The sequence below is a fragment of the Naegleria gruberi genome (assembly GCF_000004985.1).
Source record: "Naegleria gruberi genomic scaffold NAEGRscaffold_50, whole genome shotgun sequence".
NCBI classification, from domain to species: domain Eukaryota; phylum Heterolobosea; class Eutetramitea; order Acrasida; family Naegleriidae; genus Naegleria; species Naegleria gruberi.
This window is the reverse complement of record NW_003163277.1, coordinates 344,804-367,680: the sequence shown is the minus strand read 5'-3', so window position 1 is coordinate 367,680 and position 22,877 is coordinate 344,804. Positions and strand designations below refer to the sequence as shown.

The 22,877-nt window shown below is 33.8% G+C and overlaps 14 protein-coding genes across 14 annotated transcripts; 7 read left to right on the top strand and 7 right to left on the bottom strand.

Annotated features, from left to right (window-relative positions):
• Positions 1-329: 329 nt before the first annotated feature.
• Positions 330-1,268, bottom strand: NAEGRDRAFT_72007 (uncharacterized protein; the record flags this gene model as incomplete). Its single annotated transcript, XM_002672854.1, has 1 exon — positions 330-1,268. One exon carries the CDS (start codon positions 1,266-1,268, stop codon positions 330-332), a length of 939 nt encoding a protein of 312 aa, XP_002672900.1.
• Positions 1,269-1,629: 361 nt separating this feature from the next.
• NAEGRDRAFT_72006 (uncharacterized protein) lies at positions 1,630-2,324 on the bottom strand (the record flags this gene model as incomplete). Its single annotated transcript, XM_002672853.1, has 2 exons — positions 1,630-1,826; positions 1,910-2,324. The coding sequence occupies 2 exons, from the start codon at positions 2,322-2,324 to the stop codon at positions 1,630-1,632; spliced, it is 612 nt and encodes a 203-aa protein (XP_002672899.1).
• Positions 2,325-2,682: 358 nt separating this feature from the next.
• On the top strand, positions 2,683-3,921 carry NAEGRDRAFT_72005 (uncharacterized protein; the record flags this gene model as incomplete). Its single annotated transcript, XM_002672921.1, has 1 exon — positions 2,683-3,921. The coding sequence occupies one exon, from the start codon at positions 2,683-2,685 to the stop codon at positions 3,919-3,921; it is 1,239 nt and encodes a 412-aa protein (XP_002672967.1).
• Positions 3,922-6,373: 2,452 nt separating this feature from the next.
• On the top strand, positions 6,374-7,487 carry NAEGRDRAFT_72004 (ras family small GTPase; the record flags this gene model as incomplete). The annotated part of the gene is made up of 3 exons (XM_002672920.1): positions 6,374-6,779; positions 6,820-6,951; positions 6,994-7,487. 3 exons carry the CDS (start codon positions 6,374-6,376, stop codon positions 7,485-7,487), a joined length of 1,032 nt encoding a protein of 343 aa, XP_002672966.1.
• Positions 7,488-7,600: 113 nt separating this feature from the next.
• NAEGRDRAFT_72003 (set domain-containing protein) lies at positions 7,601-8,671 on the top strand (the record flags this gene model as incomplete). The annotated part of the gene is made up of 1 exon (XM_002672919.1): positions 7,601-8,671. The coding sequence occupies one exon, from the start codon at positions 7,601-7,603 to the stop codon at positions 8,669-8,671; it is 1,071 nt and encodes a 356-aa protein (XP_002672965.1).
• A 182-nt stretch (positions 8,672-8,853) lies between these two features.
• Positions 8,854-9,533, top strand: NAEGRDRAFT_72002 (uncharacterized protein; the record flags this gene model as incomplete). Its single annotated transcript, XM_002672918.1, has 3 exons — positions 8,854-8,926; positions 9,043-9,221; positions 9,267-9,533. 3 exons carry the CDS (start codon positions 8,854-8,856, stop codon positions 9,531-9,533), a joined length of 519 nt encoding a protein of 172 aa, XP_002672964.1.
• Positions 9,534-9,657: 124 nt separating this feature from the next.
• NAEGRDRAFT_72001 (uncharacterized protein) lies at positions 9,658-10,161 on the bottom strand (the record flags this gene model as incomplete). The annotated part of the gene is made up of 1 exon (XM_002672852.1): positions 9,658-10,161. The coding sequence occupies one exon, from the start codon at positions 10,159-10,161 to the stop codon at positions 9,658-9,660; it is 504 nt and encodes a 167-aa protein (XP_002672898.1).
• Positions 10,162-11,050: 889 nt separating this feature from the next.
• Positions 11,051-11,974, bottom strand: NAEGRDRAFT_72000 (uncharacterized protein; the record flags this gene model as incomplete). The annotated part of the gene is made up of 1 exon (XM_002672851.1): positions 11,051-11,974. One exon carries the CDS (start codon positions 11,972-11,974, stop codon positions 11,051-11,053), a length of 924 nt encoding a protein of 307 aa, XP_002672897.1.
• A 1,362-nt stretch (positions 11,975-13,336) lies between these two features.
• On the bottom strand, positions 13,337-14,595 carry NAEGRDRAFT_59114 (uncharacterized protein). The gene has a single exon (XM_002672850.1). It carries the CDS (start codon positions 14,570-14,572, stop codon positions 13,424-13,426), a length of 1,149 nt encoding a protein of 382 aa, XP_002672896.1. The 5' UTR covers positions 14,573-14,595; the 3' UTR covers positions 13,337-13,423.
• A 267-nt stretch (positions 14,596-14,862) lies between these two features.
• NAEGRDRAFT_71998 (uncharacterized protein) lies at positions 14,863-16,711 on the top strand (the record flags this gene model as incomplete). The annotated part of the gene is made up of 2 exons (XM_002672917.1): positions 14,863-15,316; positions 15,390-16,711. The coding sequence occupies 2 exons, from the start codon at positions 14,863-14,865 to the stop codon at positions 16,709-16,711; spliced, it is 1,776 nt and encodes a 591-aa protein (XP_002672963.1).
• Positions 16,712-16,800: 89 nt separating this feature from the next.
• NAEGRDRAFT_71997 (uncharacterized protein) lies at positions 16,801-17,818 on the top strand (the record flags this gene model as incomplete). The annotated part of the gene is made up of 3 exons (XM_002672916.1): positions 16,801-17,387; positions 17,433-17,573; positions 17,719-17,818. The coding sequence occupies 3 exons, from the start codon at positions 16,801-16,803 to the stop codon at positions 17,816-17,818; spliced, it is 828 nt and encodes a 275-aa protein (XP_002672962.1).
• A 142-nt stretch (positions 17,819-17,960) lies between these two features.
• On the bottom strand, positions 17,961-19,025 carry FM156 (uncharacterized protein; the record flags this gene model as incomplete). The annotated part of the gene is made up of 3 exons (XM_002672849.1): positions 17,961-18,194; positions 18,254-18,336; positions 18,383-19,025. The coding sequence occupies 3 exons, from the start codon at positions 19,023-19,025 to the stop codon at positions 17,961-17,963; spliced, it is 960 nt and encodes a 319-aa protein (XP_002672895.1).
• A 201-nt stretch (positions 19,026-19,226) lies between these two features.
• NAEGRDRAFT_71995 (uncharacterized protein) lies at positions 19,227-20,374 on the bottom strand (the record flags this gene model as incomplete). Its single annotated transcript, XM_002672848.1, has 2 exons — positions 19,227-20,083; positions 20,104-20,374. 2 exons carry the CDS (start codon positions 20,372-20,374, stop codon positions 19,227-19,229), a joined length of 1,128 nt encoding a protein of 375 aa, XP_002672894.1.
• Positions 20,375-20,985: 611 nt separating this feature from the next.
• On the top strand, positions 20,986-22,688 carry NAEGRDRAFT_59113 (uncharacterized protein; the record flags this gene model as incomplete). Its single annotated transcript, XM_002672915.1, has 2 exons — positions 20,986-21,848; positions 22,253-22,688. The coding sequence occupies 2 exons, from the start codon at positions 20,986-20,988 to the stop codon at positions 22,617-22,619; spliced, it is 1,230 nt and encodes a 409-aa protein (XP_002672961.1). The 3' UTR covers positions 22,620-22,688.
• Positions 22,689-22,877: the final 189 nt, after the last annotated feature.

The window sequence follows — 22,877 nt, the reverse complement described above, 5'->3', positions numbered from 1 at the left end:
CATAATCTTCAGCACGTGATGAGAGAGACAATTCCGGTGAAAGTAATCTAAATTCCATTTTTTGTTTTAATGGTGATGAAATAAAGGTGACGCTTGCTTGTATTTTTTTAATTCTTTTTGAAAAATCTAAAAAAAACTTTTTTCCTCAAACCAATTTAATAGATCTTGGTTGATGGACCTTTCTGAGCTTTCAGATTTAAAATTGTGTTTGAACTGTTGAAAATGTTGAATGAGTATAGTGTGAAAATCAAATAAATTTCATTTAATTGAAAAAAGGTTAATTCTCGATTATTATAATTATTTACAAGTACGGATTATTATTCATATAATTATTGGGTGGCAACTTTGACTGTCGATTCATACAGAGACCATGAAATAGCGTGGGCTAAACCTCTTTTCAGAATTTTTGGAATTATTCCTCTAAAGAAGAGTGTTCTCAATCCTTCTTCTTTTGGAATTGTTATTAATGCATCCATAAATCCATTATATCCTCCTTGGTTTGGTAATTGCATTCTAGTACGAACTAAATCGAATGGATGTGTAATTAAGGTAGCAGTTGCTCCAGCAATGACTGAACTAACAGCTGCAATACTAATTAATTGATTAGAATCAGTAGATCCCAATTTGAACCATGTTAAAAAATCATTGGTTTGTCTATAGAATACATAGAAAAGTCCACTATAAGGTATATCTCTAATCAGTGTTGGTACTACACCAGTAAATAATCCTCTCATCCCTTGTTGTTTGTGAATTTCTGTAATTGTACTTATTAATCCTCTTGATTTTGTACTTTCCATAGCATGTATACTTTCAAATCTTGTTTTAACAACCAGTATTGGCATTGTAGCAATGGTGGCAGAACTCTTAGAAATGGCACCAATTAAGAAATCATTGACAGTTTGAGGAAAACCATTATTCTTATTCAGTGGACCATTTCTAAGGAAGTGAATTGATCCAAAATACATTGCACCTCCTGGTAAATATCTCCAAAATGTAGGAATTGTTCCTCTCCATAATCCTACTATACCCTTCATATTTTCAATATTGAAAAATGTTCGGAATAGACTTACCTCCTTATTGTAAATTGATTTGATGAAGGAAATTGATCCTTGAAGTTTTCCCTTAGCATTTATATCAGAGACCTTCAATTTTTCTCTAGCACCAATCAAGTTCGTTTTTAATACGTCCAAAGGTTGGGTAACAAGTGAAGCAGCAACTCCCGATACACCACCAGCAATAATATGACTATAACTCTTTTCCTTGTTCATTCCGATTATTGATGCAATTGTATTCGATTATTATGTTCAATTTATAAAATCACCTAGTAAACTTTAATAACCACACACTAGCAGTACTCTCTTTTTTCAAAACGATGCAAAAACGATGCAAAAACAATGCGTGGATAGCTCTCAGCTTTTCGCCTATTTTTTTGTTCTCTTAAATTTTACTAAATCTTTAGTGTCGGTGATAGAAAAGGTGAAGCGGTGTTAAGGATAGAGAGAGCTCATACTTGATGATTGGAAAGTTGGACTATTGTGTGGACTTGAAGAGTATGTCTATTGAGGAAGATAGAGATTTGTGTATTTACAATTGTTTTTAATTTGCTACTAATAGTTAGTGAATGAATTATTAGAATTCACCTTGGTAAGGACGTAATTGAGCTTTTTGTGGATTCATCAATGAGCTTACTTCCTTAAACTTTTCATAATCGGCTCCACCCATCATTTGGAAAAGAGCTGATTCACACGAGGTGATAAAAGCTCCAGATTGTCTCAATCTTTCAAAAGCAACACTTCTGTCAAATGTTCTTTGGGAAGAAGTACCATCTATCTATATAATTCATATTATTAATTCATATCAAGATTAATTCCTCATTATTAATATTGAATATCCTCTCGAAATTACTTACCAGCCAAAATGTGAACTTCCTTGTTAGCTTCCAATAAATCCAAAGCAGTTTGCAAAACACAAACATGAGCTTCAATACCAAATAATACAACTTGATCACGATTTGGATTATTCTTCATTACTTCCTTCACTTCATCAGTCAACATTGAGAATTTCTTCTTTTCAAACAAGTGATAATTTGGCTTATCGGTTGGCAATCCAACTTCAGGACAAGTTTTTCCGAAAGCCTTTGAATATTGTTCAGTACAAACAAATGGGATATCCATGATAGAACTAGCCTGATTCATTGTACTACTAACATAGAGTACGGATGGAAAATTATGAATTAAACTTCTAAATCTCTCTTGTACATCACAACAAAAGAAGATGGCTCTATTTCTTGAGAGTTTTCCGAGTGATTTGGTTGCCAAACTCATGATGATCAATTTAAATAATAATATTAAAACAAGTTGTTGTATTTTTTAATTGTTATTTAAGAAATTAAATACTAGTTTTCCTGATATCGATCGATCGCTGCATAATAATGATAATAACGATTTGTCCATTGGGGTATTAAAATGTTAGTAGTATTACATGGTTCTGATTTGGTCAAAATTTCTTGGTGCCATAATTGTTAATAAATTTTGTTAACAATTTATTCAAAGGAAATTATTCATTGTAATTATCTTGACTACATCATCTGATTTGTGGATGAAGATAATCAAGATTGAAATGTTACAATTTGCGATTGTAAAATCAATTTCCGACAAAACATGGAAAGATTTTCAGAAAAAAATGGCTTCACAAGTATCTGCTTGTTTCGATGAACTGGTGTGTTTACGTATTTTGCAATTCACACACCATTGCAATTGGTCAATTACTCAACCGTTTTTAATTTCCAAAACTTTTAACAATGTTTTCAATTCTGATGGATTTACCAGAGATTTTCTGATGAGAAATCTTGAATTGGATCAAGTTGATGATTTGCAAAAGGCCATCAATGCTTTTGTTGAGAAGGATAAACTTGTTGAAAAAGGAGCTGAGAGATCTGAACGAAAGCAAAAGAAGAAGAAGAGAAAGAAAGATTATGATGAAGATGAGGATAAAACAATCATAAGACCACCAACAAACCTACGAGATGTGTTGAAACTTTTTGTCAAATGTCAGGGAAATGGTGATGACATTATTGTCAAGGAGAAGGTTGTTAGGTTAATGGACAATTTTAGTAAGAGTAAGGATGTTTCACTATTGGAATCTGTAATAGAAAAGATTGGTTTTCTTAAAACAGGAATTTCAATTCAAGAGTCGTACAAATCGTTACTAGATGAGAATGACACTATTTATTTCAACGTTGGCTCGGAAAGTCATGAGATACCAGCAGTATTAGTACCTAAATTATATAAGAAATTGAAAGGTGTGTATGTTTTGGAAACGAGAGAGGATACCGAATCTGAAGAAAAGACATTCACAAATTCAGTTGTTGTTTTCCTCAACTGTGGATATCCCCTCCTTATTGAAACAAATTTTGAGGATAAGTTGGATTCTTATAGAAGCAATAATACTTATATTGAGAGTGCTTCAGTTTATGGAAAGGAAGCGTTCAAACATTCAAAGAGGTCCAATCAACATGGATATTTTGATACTGAGTTCACATGTGAAATATCTAGAACCCTTCTTGACTTGGTTCAAAGCTTTGTTTTCTCTTCTGACATTTCAGGAATATTGAAACAAGAATTTCCCAGTCATCCTCCACAAGCCATTAAGGAAGGTTTGATTTACCAATTCTTCCAAATTGCCTTTGGAAAAAATGCAAACGAATTTATGTCAAATGCTGATGAATGGATTCCTTTCCGTCATGTTGATGATGACTATGATGATGAAGATGGGTCTGAGGATGATACGTTTATTGATGATGAGGAAGTTAATGAGGAGGAAGAGGAAGAGGCAAAGCAAGCTCTCAAATCGATGGGGTACAAACGTAAGAGAAGTGACAATGAAGAAGAAGAGGAAGAAGAAGAGGAAGCTGACGAATAGTGAGTATTTAGTGGTTGATCATATAATTATAAACATTTTCTTTCACCAGACTTTAGTTTCAATAGCAACCAAAACATTTAGATTTCAATTTGATGACATCTGCTTCTTTTAATATATTGAGCACTCCAATATAGAATTTAAAATTAGGCTTTGTATCTGTTTAATTTCATACAATCATTTTAGAATCCACCTTGACGACGAATGAACACAACACTGTGTAGATCTTTTCATAGATTGTTTTCTTAATTTGTAATTCTTAACCTCTATGTCCAGGGCTTCTACTGTCTGTAAAAACATGATACACTTTCATGATAATTAGTATGATTATTGAAGCTAATTCTAGAGTAATTTTGTTGACTCCCTTAGTACGTTTTTGACAAAAAAATGGATTGTGATTCTACACCACGGGCACCTTATAAGCTTTTATTCTCGGTAAAAGCACCAGGAAGTAATGGCCAAAACTACTTTATATTTCATAATTCGAAAGTGTACACTCGTACTCCAAGCAAGGTGTGGGAGCTTCAAATCTTAATGAGAAGTCATTATCAACACTGTAACGCATTTGAGTCTTATAATTGTTCATTCTCTAGCGGATTAAAAGTGGTTCCTAAAGAATGTGAATACACACTATCGGAAGATAGATCAATCATCGACAATATTACAAAATCGATACGATTATACTTTTGCATGCTTAATGCGAGTAGTGGGGAAAGATTAGAAAAGAGATACATTAGACATTCATCTGTTTTTGACAATATATTTTCTAATTTCCGACAAATAGATTCTATCTATTCAATTACAAGATTCAATGTTGAATCAAATTCATATGGCTGTGTTGTAAATGTACAAATATCAACAAATAGAATAGATGAGTGGAATGAATTTTTTTTCCAAAATAAGAAGAATGTTATTGAACTTGGATTTGAGTTTGGTGATGAGTCAACTGAGCTCTTTAGAATAGTTCATTTTTTTTCGTATTTTAGTGAAAATAATGTGTATCAATTATTTTCCTTTAAAAACAGGTATTCATATTTTACAACACTCAATCATTTATTGGAGTTAATTGATTCTTATTGTAAAAAGTTCTACAACTCGAATGGAATATCTAGAATCGAACACGAAAATCAAATTGAAAAAGTGACTTTTTCAAAACCTTATTTTCATATTATACTATTACAAATGATCTCTGAATTCTTCACCTCTTGCAGTGGTTTGAGGATTTGTTTGACCCATTATAAATCTATTGAAGAGGCAGTACAAAGGATTAATACTTTATCCCCTCTCATTAAAGAATGTAAAGTATTGAAACAATTCATAACCAGTAATGATATGCATGTTGAGGGACTGCTTTTAAAGATCAGAGAGTTATTTAATTCCAGCAGTGGTGTAAGGAGTCAAATCGAGGATTTGGGGTGCAAGACTTTCAAAGTGTTCACTGAATGGTTTCATGAAGGAAGGAGCGAACAACTATTTGAATGCAAAAGAAACCTCATTCCCATTTTCCCTCCAGATTTTACTGATGAAAATAGTGTTATGGGAATTTATCATTTCTTGATAATAATGAGCAATAAGAAATGTGCAAAAGTTTCACAGAATTCCTTGGAACAAAATCATAAGGACTTATATGAATCCATGTTGAAGGTAATACTCTCACCAAAACCTTCAAATGAGGATGAGATTGATATATTATATGAGAAATTAATCTATTCCGCCAGGGAACATCAACATAGTAATTACTTTCAAGATACAACATTAGTAGAGGAATTGAAATTGCATATGATAGAATATCCTTGGAAACCAATTTCAGTACCTGAAAACCTAACCCAAATTGATGCATTGACTTGTCAGAGATATGTGGGATTTTTATTTAAGTTTAAGAAATACTTTCGAAACTGCACTTTCACCAAATCAGATTTTGTAGTGTTTGATTTCTTACTGAAATCATTTGATGCTATTGTTCTTCTCCTTTTTCACTTATTACACACACATGAAAAGAATCAGAAGAACATAAACTTGGTTTGCTTTGCCGAAAATATGGTTATCTATATGGAGGAATTATATGAAAGGTACATTACAGCCAACCAGAGGCTTGATATTGATATTGAAAACGATGAATCAACTATTACAGAGTCACATCTTGATAGAATGCTCCAAGATTTTCTGATTGGGGAATTACTTGATGATGATATTAATTCATTTCTCAATAGTTTATGTCATGAATGCATTAGATTCAACACCAGAAGTCATTTCTCAACCCTATCAAATATATCTATACTATTAGAATTAGTAAGAGCCAAGCATAAATGATGTGCTGTATTTTTCTTCTTTAAATATTTTCTTAATTGCTGGGAATAAGGCTTAAAGACCTGAGTCCATTACCTACAATTGTTTAATCAAAATTGGATCTCAAATTAGGTTGGATTTTCATCTATTGAATTCTTCATTAAAAAAAATGGCCAAACGAAAAACAACTCGGTTCTCATCTCTTCCAATTGAACTTCTCTTGTGTATTCTCTCATTTATCATTGATCCGAATAATTTACACATCAATTATTCGCAAAATCTTCGATTTCTGATGACATTCACAAGCATTAACAAGTCATTATCTTGTGAAATGCAAGAATATTTCAACAATATTTGGTGGAAATTATTCGAAAGTCAAGTTAGAATTAAAGAGAAAAACAGAGAAGAATTTGATCAAGTTAAAAATCAAATGGTGGAAATAGGAAATCTCCGAAGAAAGATTATTCTAACACTTTATACGAAACAATTTTTAAGTACAGTTCCCATCACTAGAAATGAAAATGAATATCATGATGAAGAAATTAAGATTCTTCTCCTTGGAGATGGAGGAGTTGGTGAGTTTATTATTGAATTAAACCTATTCGAAATAATTAGGTAAAAGTTCGCTAATTATTCAATTCATTCAGGGAAATTTCCTTGAACACAACACCCCAACAATTGATGATAATTACAGAAAATATGTGGAAATTGGTGGAGATCAATATTTATTTAATATTTTCGATTTCTGTAAGTAAAACAATTATTTACAAAATTTTGGAGTTCTCGTAGATGGACATGAGGAGTATGAAAGTAATTTATTTAAAGAGCAATGCCTTTGTAATTCCAATTGTATTGTAGTTGTTTGCTCTCTGACAGATCCTAGTTCAATAGATGATTGCTCTTTAGGATATCATATGGAATTCATGGCTCGAGTTAGAGGAATCGAACAATTAAAAAGTATTCCAATAATTTTTGCATTGAATAAGGTTGATGATTTCACAGAAGAAGAGAAGGAAGAAAAGAGGGAAATTACTGAGAAAGCTAAACAAGTTGTGAATGACAAGATTAGTCAATATGAATTGTTAAATACCTCTGTGACAAGTGCCAAGTTTAACATAAATGTGGAAGAAATATTCTTAGATTGTGTGAGATTACTAAGCGGAACCGATTTGGGTTTAAAACTGTTAAAGAATATTATTGAACTTGATGTGGAATATTTGGAATCTCTTAAACAGAAATTGATTAAGCCAAAGCAAAATTCCAAAAAGTGCTTATTTATGTAAAAATTCCATGTTAAACGGATTAATATTATTACAATATTATTTCCATCTCTATCCTGGAAAAGTACTTGAACAATTAATAACAAACTTAGATACCAGAAAATATTACAAAAAAAATGAAACAATTTTCCTCCACACTCCTCATTCTTTTTTTCTCACAATATTGTGAAGCATTTGTCTTGTATAATTGTGCTAGAGTGTGCTCTCGGTGGAGGAAAATCATTCACAATCGAGTGGATATCTCACTCGGAAAGGAAGATTTAAAAATTGTTAATTATTCAAATCATGATGAGATTTTATTGAATGATTTTACATATATTATTGAAAATTATTGGAGTGAAGACATAATAGGTGATGATTTTCAATTACTTGATGAGGAAAATGAGGATAATAAGAATGATGAATTGACCAATTCTGTCTGTGATTGTAACAAATTAATTTCATCTCATTCGAATATTGTTGTTAGAAAGATTTCATGCTCAACAATGGATTGCTCATGTTTTGCTAGAAATTATCACAATGGCAAACACTTTTTAAAACCTGAAAATGGATTATTAGATTTGGATTATTCATTTCCAATTATTGAATGCTCAGATGATTGCAGTTGTGATTCCACTAGATGTAGGAATAGAATTACTCCCATTCACTATTTGGGAACTATTGACAAACCATTATATTTATTTTCAATTGGAGAATGTGTTGGATTTGGAGTGAAATGCAAAAATTTCATACAAAAGGGAGAGTTCATTAGTGAATATATTGGAAAAGTTCTTTCAGACAAAGAATCGAATGAGATTTTAAATTCGAGCATACAGGACAAACATCATTACCTGTTGATTATCAAGGAATATTTTCACATTTCACAGGCATTAGAATCCAAACAAAAATACGAAACTAGACGATTAAATATTGATGCAGAAAAGTTTGGAAATGTGAGTAGATTTTTCAATCACAGTTGTGATCCAAATCTCACATGGAGAGTCCTAAGAACATGCTCAGAAGATCATCCACGATTATTCTTCTTTGCTGCCAAAGATATTCCAGAAAATACTGAACTGACATTTGACTATGGTGAGGGCAATACTTTACAAAACAATGAATCAGCAAATTTACAATTTTCTCAACGCAAGTGCCAATGTAAATCTCAAAATTGTAAAGGTTTCCTCCCTCTCGTGTCCATCAAATAGAAAAAAAGTTTACAATTCAAAGCGATTTTCAAAAAAAAATGGAAGAACGTGATCCTCTCGGAATTAAAGGCAAGAAATCGGAAAGAATCTACACTCACTGCTATTGTGAGGAGAATATCTATAAATTATGTGAATATATTCGGGATGAGAAATCCAATGATGAATTAGATTCATGTTTTGTCATGTTTCTTTCATCGGATGAGAAATTACTGCCAATGTGGTATCAAAATGATACTGGTGGTTTGATTATTTGGGGTTAGTTTTCATATTATCGAATTTTATTTAATATCTATTTAATTATTCTATTAATAATTATTTAATATTTAAAAATTATTTACAAAATATTTAATATTTAAAATACTGCTCAATAGATTATCATGTCATTTTGGTACACAAAAATTCTGCAACTCAACAATCAACAGTCTATGACATGGACACTCGCTTGGATTTTCCATCTACATTTGAAAGTTATATTGTAAATTCCTTTTTATTGACCTTCATGATAAGGAATCCAAGTAAGAGACTCTGCGAATTGATGAATTGCTTAAAGGTAAGTTGTTTGTGATTTCTTTCATTATTTGCTTAATGATAACAGTTTAGAATTGTTCCAGCATGTGAATTTTTGAAATCCTTCAGCTCTGATCGATCTCACATGATCAATGAAGAGGGTGAATACTCTGCAAAGCCACCAATTTATCCTCCAATTCGAGCAGATCCAAACACAGTGATGAATTTGGATGATTACAGATTCATGGACCGTATAGACAAGGGTCAAATTCTTGATTTGGAACAAATGTGCGCATTCTTTGGATCCAATTTGGACATGCTTAAGGACAAGTTTGATACCTATTTTAAAGAGTAGTTTGTTAAACACAATCATTGTTTTCATGCTGTTGTGTAAATAAAGTCCTTCAATGAGATCATCATTTGGTATTAGACCACCACTTGTTTCTATAAAACTTGTAAACATCATAATCCACATGTCTCTAATTAGAAGTATCATCAAACTCTTCTGGATCACTAATGGTTTCATCTTGTTGACATGTATTTGGATCATTGAGGATGAATTCAAGAGACATTGGATACATTTGATTAAAGATTGGCAAATGCCTCACCTCTTTAAAGTATTGAGGCCATCTATCGAGTCCAATTTCATCTTTCAATTGGTAGAATCTTCTCTTGAGAGTCGACAATGAACAATTCAATACTTTGCATGCTTGATTTTGAGAGAGGTGCAATACTTTAATCATTTCTTTTCGAGTGATGAGTTTGTTTCTTCTCTCATGTTTTCTTCTCTCAACAATCTTGGTGTGAAATGAAGAGTCGTGAGAGGATTTTCTCCACACTGTAATGCTATAGCTAGATAAATTATCCTGTTGTTGTTGATGGTGCTGAGGTTGTGTTGATACAAGGAGTGAGGAAGGAAGTGAATCAATCTGCAAATTTCCATCTATCTTTAAATTACTGGATGTTGTGAGGGTAGTTAGCATATTGAGGAGATGAAGGTATCAGAATGGAAAATATTGAGGTATTTGTTTTGAAATGATTGTTGCTCCTGCTGATGCATAAAAAACAAAAGAAGCAGCTCGAATTTTTATGCTGCTTGCTTTCAAGGACTTGAGCAAACTTGGACAGCCTTTTGCGGTTGTGCCCCAGCAACTTTACACTAATAGCTTAACATTTATGTTACTTCTGTTCCTTAGTGTAAAAATTCAGCCGCTACAGAATCTAGATTCTCTCCGTGAGTAGTTTAAAAAAGGACTTTTGGGGGTTAAGGAAAAAGGAAAAATGAAAGATGATAATAATAATGACAATTTTTTCTACATTAATGTGAGTCCTTTTTCGCTCAAAGTCCATTATTTCAATAAGGAAGAAAAGCTGATTACCTAATAGGAATGAATGGCACAATAGATTTTGCCCTACCTATGAACTTTAAAACAAATATTATTTTAGAAAGCAATAGATAAAGCACATGTTGGAAAATCCAAAGAGATTTAGCTCATAGATATGTATTGTTGATTCACTCCGCGCATTTTGTCAGCATACGAAAAAGCATCATCACCAAATTTAATAATTTTCCTATTTCCCAAAAGTATGTTTGTATATTAAGCCATGGCAACTCATAACTAAGCACCTCCTTTTTAGGAGTGGTATGATAGATAATACAACCAAATGTTGAACCTTCCAAATAACATTGTCAGATTTGGCTCATTGTTGGTTTCTGCAACTTCAACAAAAATGCAAACTGTCAAACAATGTATCATTATTGGCAACATTCCGTAATTGGTGATCCAATTGTGCATATTAAATACCAAAGTTCAAATCGAATCTGTTTTTGATTTCTCGCATGAACATCCTTTAAAAGATGAAGCACAAAGATTAATCCTCAGGAGAAGTTAATGGTTTTGGAAAGGTTGAGCTTAATTGTGCAGCGTGCTCAAATATTAGGTTGCAGTCCTGTGGCAAATCAGAGCAGTCATGCTCATTCATAATGAATTGCAGAGACATTGGGTAAAGTTTGGGAAATATCGGTAAATGTCTCACATCATCATAATAGGAGGGCCATTTCTCCATTCCCAATTCCTGTTTAACCTCTCCAAATCTTCTTTTTAATGTGGACAAACTACATCCCAATACTCGGCATGCCTGTACTTGTGACAAGTGTAAAACCTTGATGAGATTGTCCTTGGCAAGAGTATTCCTCTTCTTTGCCACATGAGTTATGTACTTGGGAGATGCCTCCATCACAAAATGAATATTATTGCTGTTATTATTGATGGATGTGGATAACATGTTGCTAGCAGGAGATGATGTTGAATTTCTTCCATGCATGCAATGTTCAATTCCTACACTACTCGAATCACTATGTTTAGATGTTTCATCCAATGTATTGTTGTTGAACACATGCAATGACGGTCCTTTAGAATTGCTTGTTGGATGTTGTTGCAACATGTGTAAAGATGAAGAAGCATCCAATGAGCTGGTTGAATCGTCATTATTTCCATTCATATAATTAACCTCGGAAGATCCAATCCCATGTAAAATACTTCTGGATAAGCTAGATGAGGAACATGTAGTTGTCGAGTGTACATGAGAATGTGATGCTTGCTCATGTTGTGAATGACCTTCTTGACTACATGTTTGATTGCTTGTTGATGATTTGTTACTACCCTGCTGCCTTTTGTTACTCTTTGTGGGATAGTACTTTTTTCGTTGGACTGGTTTCTTTTTCACATTCGAGACTTGAATAAATTTCAAAGGTTGGGGCTGTGCTGGTTGCTGCTGTTGTTGTGAGTCTTTCATGTCGATGAAGTGGTTGAATGTTTAGGATTAAATTCGTTTTCTTTTTCTTTCAAATCAATTAAAAAGCAATACTTGAATTCACTACTTTTCATGTATATGACGACTCTACTTGTTTCTAACAGTACGACCTATTCTATTTCTGAATCAGTTCTCTTTTACTTCTTCCTCGTGCTTGGTTATAATTGTTAAAGCACAGAGAGTGACGATATTTTGTTGTGTCGTGGAATTTAGTGAATCTTGGATGATAAAATTAAGAAAAATTGATCCATGCAGATGATTTGAAAACAAAGCACATGCAATGCTTTAACAGAGTCTCAATAGCCTTGTTTGCAAGTGTTGTATGTCAATATTGAAATGATGGAACCTTAAAACGATTCTCTGCCTTGTTTGGTGATGTTGATGGACTTATTAGGATGCTAGAATAAGTAAGGGTGCTAATGTTGGGTATGACAGCTAGTTCTTTTGTGTGATTGTTGCAGGTCAATAGGTTTAATGATGCACGTATTTGGCAAGCTTAAGAAATTAGGAAACGCACTGAACCTTCAATACCAATTTGTTGATGAAGCGTTTTTGTTGTTTGTTATTGAGAGTTTGTTTCTTGTTGTGGATCACCAGTGTGGTGATAATGATGACGCACCACTAAAGTGATCTTATTCGGGAGAGAGCAAGTTAACCAGTTATTGTTGTAGGTGTTAGGGTTAATAACAATGTTATCAAGAGAAACGAACTGCACTGCAAAATGATATGTTGTTGTTTTTTTCAGTTTTTTTTCTAAGGCTTGTTTTCAGTGTTGGTCTTTGACCATTATCAACTTGTCCTGAACAGATATTACCTTCATCATCAATGCATCGGAAGCAACTGTCTTCCAATTATCATTGAGAGAAATATGTTATACATCAACAATCTCCTCAGGTCCTCTCCACCAATAAAGTAGTTATTGAAGTGTTTTCTTGGCAGAGACAGTTCTTTGCATGAAAAAGATGAAATCCCTATTTGATTTTTGAAAAGTTGGGAACCAAACTATGGTAGTTATCTCTTCTTATTTTATTTTGTTTGAAGATTATTATTGCTCATTTGGTTGGGATAACACAAAATTTCAGTAAGAATTTGCTCAATTCTAGTCACTGTTTGTCTCCTTGGTCTTTATTAGGTGTTGATCTCTTTCCTTATGGAAATAGTGATAACCGGTACTAATATCGACCTCAATCGTTGAGAACCCTACTTGCAAAAGAATCATTTCAACATCTTATTTGTTTCTTGAAAATATTAGCAGTCAATTAGAAGTTATTCCGATAAGTTGTTTGAAAGTTTGCAAAAGTGCAATTACTTCACAAGCTCAAAGAACAAAACAAGAAAGATAAATTCCTAACAAGGTCTGTTTTCAATAGCATTGTATTACATTTAGTTCAGTTAGGGAAAAATTAATAATTTAACACATTGGCCAATAATTTAGCACTTGTAGAGCTTGGTCAATCTCTTAACCAACTTTCTCCATTGCTTCTTAGAGGTCTTCTTTGATTTCTTGGTCTTTCTGGCAGCCTTCTTGGACTTCTTAGCAGTCTTCTTGGTTTGCTTCTTGGCAGTCTTTTTAGTGACCTTCTTGGCAGCAATCTTCTTGGCTTGTTTGACCTTGTTAGCAGCAGCTCTGATAGCCTTCTTGATAGCTTCGGCAACAGCAACCTTCTTTTGTTCAACAGTGAGCTTCTTGGCAACAACTTTCTTGGCAACCTTCTTTGATTTCTTGGCAGTCTTCTTTGACTTCTTTGATTTCTTAGAGGCCTTCTTGACAGCCTTCTTGGCCTTCTTAACCTTCTTGGTGAGTTTAGCCAAAGCAGCTTTACAGGCATTTCTCTTCTTCAAAGTCTTGGCCTTCTTGGCACATCTTCTCAATCTTCTGAGCTTTCTGATTCTTCTCAAGAGCTTTCTACAAGCCTTTCTCTTCTTTAAAGATTTAGCCTTCTTGGCACATCTTCTCAACTTTCTGAGCTTTCTAACTCTCTTCAATGCCTTTCTACAGGCCTTTCTCTTCTTCAAGGATTTAGCCTTCTTGGCACATCTTCTCAATTTTCTCAATTTTCTGGCCTTTGATTTCTTTGCCTTCTTGGATTTCTTGGATCTCTTAGTCTTTCTGGCAGCTTTTTTGGCCTTCTTGACAGCCTTCTTAGCTTTCTTGACAGACTTTCCACACTTCTTCAATCTGAGTCTCAACTTTTGAACACGGGATCTGAGTCTCTTTACAGACTTTTTGGATTTCTTCAAAGCTTTTCTCAATTTTCCGGAAGCCTTTCTAAATCTCTTGACAACTCTAGCACAAGTCTTCTTTGATGATTTCTTTGATTTTTTAGCCTTCTTTGCCTTCTTAGCGGCCTTCTTGGCTTTCTTTACCTTCTTCTTTTGAGCCTTCTTTGATTTCTTGGCAGTTTTCTTCTTTTTAGCAACAACTTTTGGTTTGACAGCTGTTGTTGTTGGTTTGACAGCTGGAGCTGCTGTTGTTTTGATGACAGCTTGTGTTTCAGCTTGTTGAGCAGAGGCGAAGGAAGCGCATGCCAACAAAACTACAAACAACAAGGAGAGGACGAGCCACTTGCCTGTATTCATTGTGTTGTTAATATTTTTTATTGTGATGAGAAATTTGATAGTGAAATGTCATGGATTACCTTTTAATATTTTTATGGAGTGACTCGGGTCTTGAAATGACAGGATGACATGATTCACTTCTGTGCATCAAAGGGTAAATAAAATGTGTGTTGAATACAAAACAATTTATTGAGCAGACCTTAGTTATTGGATTTGTTTTTTTCAAACATTTATAATGCTTGTGCTTGTTTGTTTAATGATGTTGTGGTTTGTTGTTGGTTTGAAAATTTCCCGCCAAAAACTACAAAAAAATGAGTTCAATTGGATCTGCTCGTTCAAATCGATCGTCGTCTTCTCACTCTGCTCATTCAGTTCGTTCCTATGTCAGTGAGACATCGACAGCATCATCTATAAGGGAGGAGGATTTGAGTTTACTTTTAACCTTATTGGAAAATCCAAAACAAAGAGAGTTGGGTTGTTCATTTTCGGAGTCTAGTGATTTTAGAGCTGAATTTTCGAGAAAGATGGTTATGATTGATCCTAATGCAAAACCACCAAAATCAAGAGGAAAATGGCAGGAAGAGACCTATCCATTACCGTGGACAGAGAAAAGAATTCAGGAGAGAAGGTTGTATGATCCCGATTATAAAGTGTATTTTCCACTTCGTCCATTTGGATATTCATTGAAAGTGGAAGACACTGTGATTCCTCCTTATAAAATTACTAAAATTGAGACAAGATTTAAACATTGCTTAATCCTAACAAGTAAGTATCTCTCCAAATATTTATTTAATAATTATACTATGTATTTTGTTTGTATTGAATGAAATAACAACAGGGGATGGATTTGTATATAGTATTGGAGATGCAGAGTTCGGAAAACTTGGTGATGGATATGAAGATTCAACAGGAACAAAGGCACCATTTGTGAGGAAACCAGTTCTAATCATGGATAGAGCAATTGATATTGCTGTTGGCAAACATCACTCTGCTATAGTTACAGACGAGGGAAATGTACATACTTTTGGATATGGAAAATATGGGCAACTTGGTCATTCAAATTTCGAAAATGAAAATGTGCCACGAGTTGTTGAGGATTTCATTAATAGAGATATTAGAATTACTAAGGTTGCTTGTGGTGATCATCATACTATTTGCCTTACGGATACTGGATTAGTGTATGGATTCGGAAATGGTTCTCAAGGTCAACTAGGAGTTCTTGGATTTTTGGATATCAAAGGGGATTTATCACAAACAGAAAAGGCTCAACTTAAGTATGTTCCCAGACCAAGATTGGTAGAAATTATGAGAGAAACACAACAAGAAACCGAGGAATACAGAAGATTGAGAACAAAGAAAACATTTGTTGAGATTGATGGAATAATGTGTGGAAGTGATTATTCTGCATTCCTGGCAAAGCATGGTCAATTATGGCTATGTGGTTGTGGAATGACTGGTGTAATTGCTAATGGTACATTCGTCGCGAACAATTATCGTCCAACAGAGGCTCAATTTTCTGTATCTGAAAAAGTGGTGGAAAAGTTTGTTAAAGTGGATATTAATTTGGAACCTGGGAAGAATGGAGAAGAATTGGATGTAAAAGTTGATTTCTCATTTCAAGGAAAGTTGGTGCAGCCATTAATACCTAAATTCCTTCCTTATAATCATGAAAAACCTTCCTCAGCAGCTTCCTCTAAATCCTCAGCTAGTAGAGCTTCTTCCTCTATCCACTGGTTGAAATATGTTCACCCTAATCAATTCAATGTAGATGGCCAAAATATCAAGTTAGTAGATGTTTCTTGTGGATCAAGTCATTTATTTTGCATGACAGTTGACCAAAGAGTGTTTGCAGCTGGATTGAATTTTAATGGTCAATTGGGTATTGGAAATAAGACTTCTCAGTGCCGTCTATTCGAAGTTACAAATCTATTGCCTCATGCACTCGTATCAGAAGGTATCAAACAAATAATATGTGGAACAAACTATACAATAATTGTTAATGGTATGGGAACAACATTTGCGACTGGTAGATTCCCTGGAAATAATGAAGATTGTACAAAATTTGTAGAAATTACCAGCATTAGTCAAAGACAGTACAGAATTGAAAAAATGTTCTCTAGGAATCCAGAGCACATCTTTATGTTGTGCAGGAAGGAATAACTTCACCACTCTTCATTTCCATAAATAAAGAATCGAATAAGTAGCTCTAAGGATTGCCGCCCACTTACAATTATACAAAAAAAAACAAAATGAAGAACAAGCCCTCTCCTCCCTTCACCTTCTTTACTGGAATTGTTCCATCGTGCTCATTCATCAACAAGTCGTTTGTATTTCTGGGAACTGGTGAATGTGGCAAATCATCATTTGCACGACAATTAATTTCCAATCAAGTTGTTGTTGATAAGAATTTGAAAATTCATTCCGAACATATTCAATATAGTGTTCTTCAAAATTTGGTGAATATTACAACAAATGCGCAGGTTAGAAGGAATATTACAGGTGATGATGAAAATATTGTCAAGCAATTAGCTCACCTAGTGGAAAATTATGTTGACAGTCATTTTGAAAGGAGACATTTGGAGGTGTTGTTGAAGAATTGCAAGAATTTTATCAAATTATTGAAAAATCCAGCAGTTTGTGATGTGATTGACAATCCAGAACTGTATCCTCTCCTTCATCTCGCAGGAAATCATCAATATTTCTTTAAGAATAGTGAGAGAATTCTACTTTCGAATAATTATGAGCCAACAATTGAGGATCTGGCAAGATTACAGAAAAAGACAGTCGGAATTGTAAATTGTGGATCAACTGAATTTAAAAATTTCAAATTGACCATGTATGTTATTAACTAATTGGGTAATTCAATATTTTACGAATTTAGAACAGATACAGGAGGACAAAGAAATGAGAGAAAGAAATGGAAACATGTAATTAGTGCAAATCCTCTTCCAGATGCTATCTTTTTCATGGTTTCATTAAGTGAATGCTTTCAATATTGTTATGAAGATCAGAATGAAAATAGGTAAGTTTATTACCTCTATTCGAATATGTATATCGGAAAATGAATTTCAACAGAGCTAATGAGAGTTTGAAATGTTTCAAGGACGTTATCTCATCAACCACTGTTCCAATCTTTCTAATCTTTACAAAACTTGACATTTTGGAAGAAATCATTCACAGACAAAAAGTTGTCTTTTCCTCTCTCTTTCCAGAATTTGTGAAAAGCTCAGAACAAGTCAATCAAGTGAAGGATTTTCTCATGAGTAGATTTATTAAAGCCGATTCACATAAACAAGTGAAGGGAGTTTACATTGTTAATACTTTGAATAGACAAGAGGTGGAAAAAACTGCTGAAGAAATTTTGAATTCTCTTTAATTTTTTTGTAAAGTGTTTTGTTTTTCAAATAACTTAGAAAATTAGTGAAATTATGAATAAAAGTACAATAAATGATAGTGAGGTATATACAATTTGAGAACCTGTTCCAGTATTACCAGTTCCAATATCTCCTGGATTGACAGTATCCGAATCTTGATTAACAGAAACTCCTGGGACGTATGTTTGAATGAATGATAGATAGAAAGTGGTATTCGAATAGAGTCCTCTACTAACAGTTGCTCCACAAGTTTCATAACCAGTCGAAACCTATTTTACAATATTTTACAATATTTCAATAATTTTTTGTAAAGTATTTCAATACTTACAACACCAAATTGAGTATATTTTGAAGAGGAAGATATTTTTCTAAATAAAGGACCACCACTGTCTCCACTGCAAGCATCCCTTCCTATGAAAATTATTGAAATTCACTTTCTAAAATTGTAAAAACTTACCATTTCCAGCTCCTGCACAAATTTGTTCAATATCAACTCCACCCAAATTCAAATTATTACAATATGACATTTTAACAATTGGAACAGATGCCTTTTGTAACTTTTTAGGATAATCCAAGTTAGAATTCAAAGCTCCCCAACCAGAAATTAAAACTAATCTAGAAGAATCACTTTCCTCATCATGAATTGCAATTGAATTTGCATCAATAGAAACTGTACTAACAGTTGAATCATCAATTGGCAATGCACTTTCAAGTTCAAATACAGCAATGTCATTTCTTTCTGTTCCTTTCTGATAGGAAGGATGAGCAATTTGATTTTTGACTTTGATGTATTTACAATTATCTGAACATGTATTGTCATAAGTTCCGTAAACAACAACAAGTGTTGTAGATGAGTCTAAACAGTGAGCAGCTGTCAATACAAATGTACTCGATAGGATACTTCCTGTACAGAGATGTTCGAAAGCTCCGGACGAAAGTTGTTTTTGAATGGAAACAATGAAAGGAAATTCGTGTTCACCAGCAGTTTGACCATTTGCTACCTTGATGCCACGTTCATTATTTGGTGTAACTTGCAATTTTGCAGCCACAAGATGACAACTAAAAAATACAAGACAAATGACAGCTAAATATTTCAGCATTTTTTTTGTAAGAATGTTAAATTGACGAGAGTGGAAATAGACCTTTACTTCCCAAGTTAACAACGGGGCCAACGGTAGAACGACGAGCGTATTGAGCGATTTAATATGCAATTCCTTTTAGTTTAGTGCGTTTTAGAATAAAGTTTCTAATAAGCTAAATCTTGAATATTTGGCAATTATTTCACTACAATTCAAACTAATTTATTGAGTATCTTGATTTTCAGACATGATATCAGCTGCAATTCTTCTCGACGCATTTTCAATTCCATAAAGTTTGACATATTGAGTGGCGACAAGTCTGTCCAATTCACAACCATTTCTATCATAACAAATACCTAACATACCTTCAACTTCCTCTAAATTTGCTCCATTTCCTCTCGTTCTCAAACATGGAGCAATTTTTTCACATCCATAATAGTAAAATTGTTTCTTACACTTACTAAAAATGGAACGTCTATCCAAACCATTCCATCTTTTAAGGCAATCAACTCTACATGCCACACAAGATGTTTGTTTATCAGAAACGAATGGAATTGGAGGAAGTCTTTGAGTGTGAGGTCCCAAAAATCCGTCAAATTTCTTCTTGGCCTTGAACATGATATTGAGAGCTTCCATTGTAAATGGAATATGTAAACCTTCTCCTCCTGATTTGGTTCTATTGTTTTTAGTTTCCTTGGATTCTTGTTGTTGTTGTTGTTGAGTTGTTTTAGTTTTGGAGGTTCGTCTGGCAGTAACCGAAACTCTTCCCAAATCGGTTGGTGATTTGTTGGTAGCTTTAGCTTTGGATGCTGCAGATCTTCTTGCTCCCTTAGAAGAAGCAGATGATGATGACGAAGAAGCTTTTCCACCTCTACTCTTTCCACTGTTTCTTCCAGATCTTGAGGATGATCTTGATCCACTTCTACTTCCTCTGCTTCCTCTACCTCTTCCACCTCCTCTACTTCCTCTACTTCCTCTTCCAGAAGATGATCTTGAACCACCTTTGCTTCCTCTACTTCCTTTACCACCTCTGGATCCTCTACTTCCTCTTGAACCACGTCCTCCTCTACCTCTACCTCCTCTCCTCTACCACCTCTACCACCACCACGACCACGTCCACCTCTTCCACCACCTCTGCCACCTTTCAAAGTGACAGCACTCAAGGTGTTCAAGTGGTCCATGTCATCTTCTTGAAGAAGAGATTCTTCCTCAAGAGCATGTTGCAAGGTATTTCTTCTAAATTGACTGGAATCTTTAGGTAATGGATCAGAACAATTGGGTCTTGAACTATTAACTGTTTGGAAGTTGACCAAAAGTAGGGAAACAACACAACATGCAAGCAACAATAGACAAATCTTACTGCCTAACATTTTTTTACAGATGGATGTCAAACGAAATGGTGAGGGGTAAGTATGAGAGTTGTGTTCCATGGGGAGTGTCGATTCTTCTCAATTTGGTTGTCTGAGATTTGTCTCACAATTGACTACTGACTGATAAGTTTTATTTGGTGTGTCAGGGAAAAATGATTGGATAAATTCTCCTTTGACACTCTCATTAAGATATTGTCTTTACAATGTTGTATTATTATTATTAATATTACTGGGGTACTAATTCAAAAATTAATAATTTACAGACCTCATTGAATTTCAACGTGAAATTGTCTAGTCAGTTGTCGATTCTAATATTTTGCTCCTTTGCATTTCCAACACTCTTTAAAAAGTTATTTTTGAAATATTTGCACACACTAAAGAACTTTAATTCCTTTTTCAAAATTCTTTAAATAGCACAAAAACCAAGATCCAATTGGAGAAACAACTAAGGAATTTAGTAGTTCTTTAATCCTCATTGGATTCTAATAACTCCTTACTCAAGGTCATCTCAGTTGGTCTTTGTCAAATGAAAAGAAATGTTGCGTGTAACTGCTTTCAAATTGTTACCATGGAGCCAAATTATTTTTAGAATAAATATTACAACAAAAAAAATGGATGATTACGATACAATTGATAATAATCTAGATGCAGGGACACCTCATGATAGGAAGGACATTGATCTGGTTCCACTTGCAATCACTGACAATTTGGATGAATTGACTATAAAGGAATTTGATGAATTACAATCAGCCTTGATTATTCAAGCAGATACATCAGAACCTGCCCACTTTATGCAATGTATTGAAGAGAGATTGTGTTATTATGTTAAAAATCCAAAATTATTCAAGACTTCGGAGGAGTCCACTGAATCACATTGGACGAGATTCATGCTCGATCAGAAATGTATATTCAAGAAGGTGGATCGGATTAATGAATCCAGTTTTTGTAGCTTGCAACCTCAAGTGATGAGGAGCTTTCTGAGAGGATATAATATTGTTTTCTTCACGTTATATTCTGGAACTTATACGGGATTTGATTCAGTTGTTGTAGGTGTGATTAATGATTTAATCAACAGTGGAGAGTTGTCTGTAGTGTTTTTGAGAGGAGCAGGACGATCAGTTCCAATGAGACTTGGTTTTGTGAGAAGAAAGGACACAAATGATGGTTATGTGGAGTATACAGATGGAACTTATGTACAACTCTTGCTACAAAATATTAATCAATTGGATAATCAGAGCTTGACTATATTTGTGAATAAGTGTATGAACAAATTAGAAAATAGAGTTCAAACAATTGGTGAAGTGGAAGAGACTATTGAGGATTGTTTGAAATTGGATGATTTATACATTTGTGGAGTTTGTGACACCACCTTGAGTAATGTAAATGATTGGCATTTACTTGCTAGGAGTGTAAGTGAAAGGCAGAAATATCCATGGGTTATTCACAAAACTAAGAAGGTAATGTTCACTCCATGGTATGGATATAGTCACGGAAATGAAAACCAATGCCTACTGACCTTGTATGCATTGAGATATCTTTTGTATGAACATATGAAGCGCTTCCACAATATCAATAGTTTCAAATCTAATTTATTGATCAAAATAATTAACAATCAACTCTCTGATATCTCAATAGATTTTGAATAAATTCTATTTATCAAGAACATTTTGAACGCAACTTTCAATGTTTTGACTATATGTATCATCTGTTTCTTGGGTAGAAATGTTGTTCAAAAAGTTATTTTTGTAATATGTAACACAAATAACTTTAATTCCTTTTTCAAAATTCTTTAAATAGCACAAAAATCTCATGCCAATCAATGAATTCAACACAAAAAGAATAACACAACATGAATAACAATAATTTTAACAATAATAGTAACAACATGATGATGAATAATAATAGAAGAGTAGGAGATCAAGATTTAAATCCATTGCCTTGTTTTCAACCTTTACATGGAAATGCTCCTTCCTCAATGAGTGGTGGATTTGGTGGCAATCAAGTTGGACCAAATAATCCAATTTTCAATGATCGTTCGAATTTTCCTTCTGCTTCTTCAATGGGAGGAGGAGATATGAAACCTCCTCAGATGTTACCAGGTTCTCGATTTGATCCAGTTTATCCTACCATTGGACCATTTGGAGGTTATGGAAGTGGAAATAGAGGAGGTAGTTCTTCATCTTCGTTTGGAAATGTTAATCCAGATCATCACAAACCTCCACAATTTGAAGACGAAGATTTGTAGTTATTTCTAAAGAGTGAAACAAGAGATTCAACAATATAGCCCGAGTTAATATGTAAAATGAATAAATTTCTGATCCAATTAGTTAAATATTCTTTATATTCATTGTATTAAGGAAATGAATGGCTACGGCCATATCACGATGAATGCACCTCATCCTGTCCGATTTGAGAAGTTAAGCATCGTCGAGCCACATCAGTACTGAGGTTGGAGACAACTTGGAAACCTGTGGTGCTGTAGTCTTTTTAATTTATTAAACAA

Bases quoted from the DNA above. Each gene is read 5' to 3' on its own strand.
- NAEGRDRAFT_59114 (XM_002672850.1), bottom strand. From the start codon at position 14,572: ATGAATACAGGCAAGTGGCTCGTCCTCTCCTTGTTGTTTGTAGTTTTG.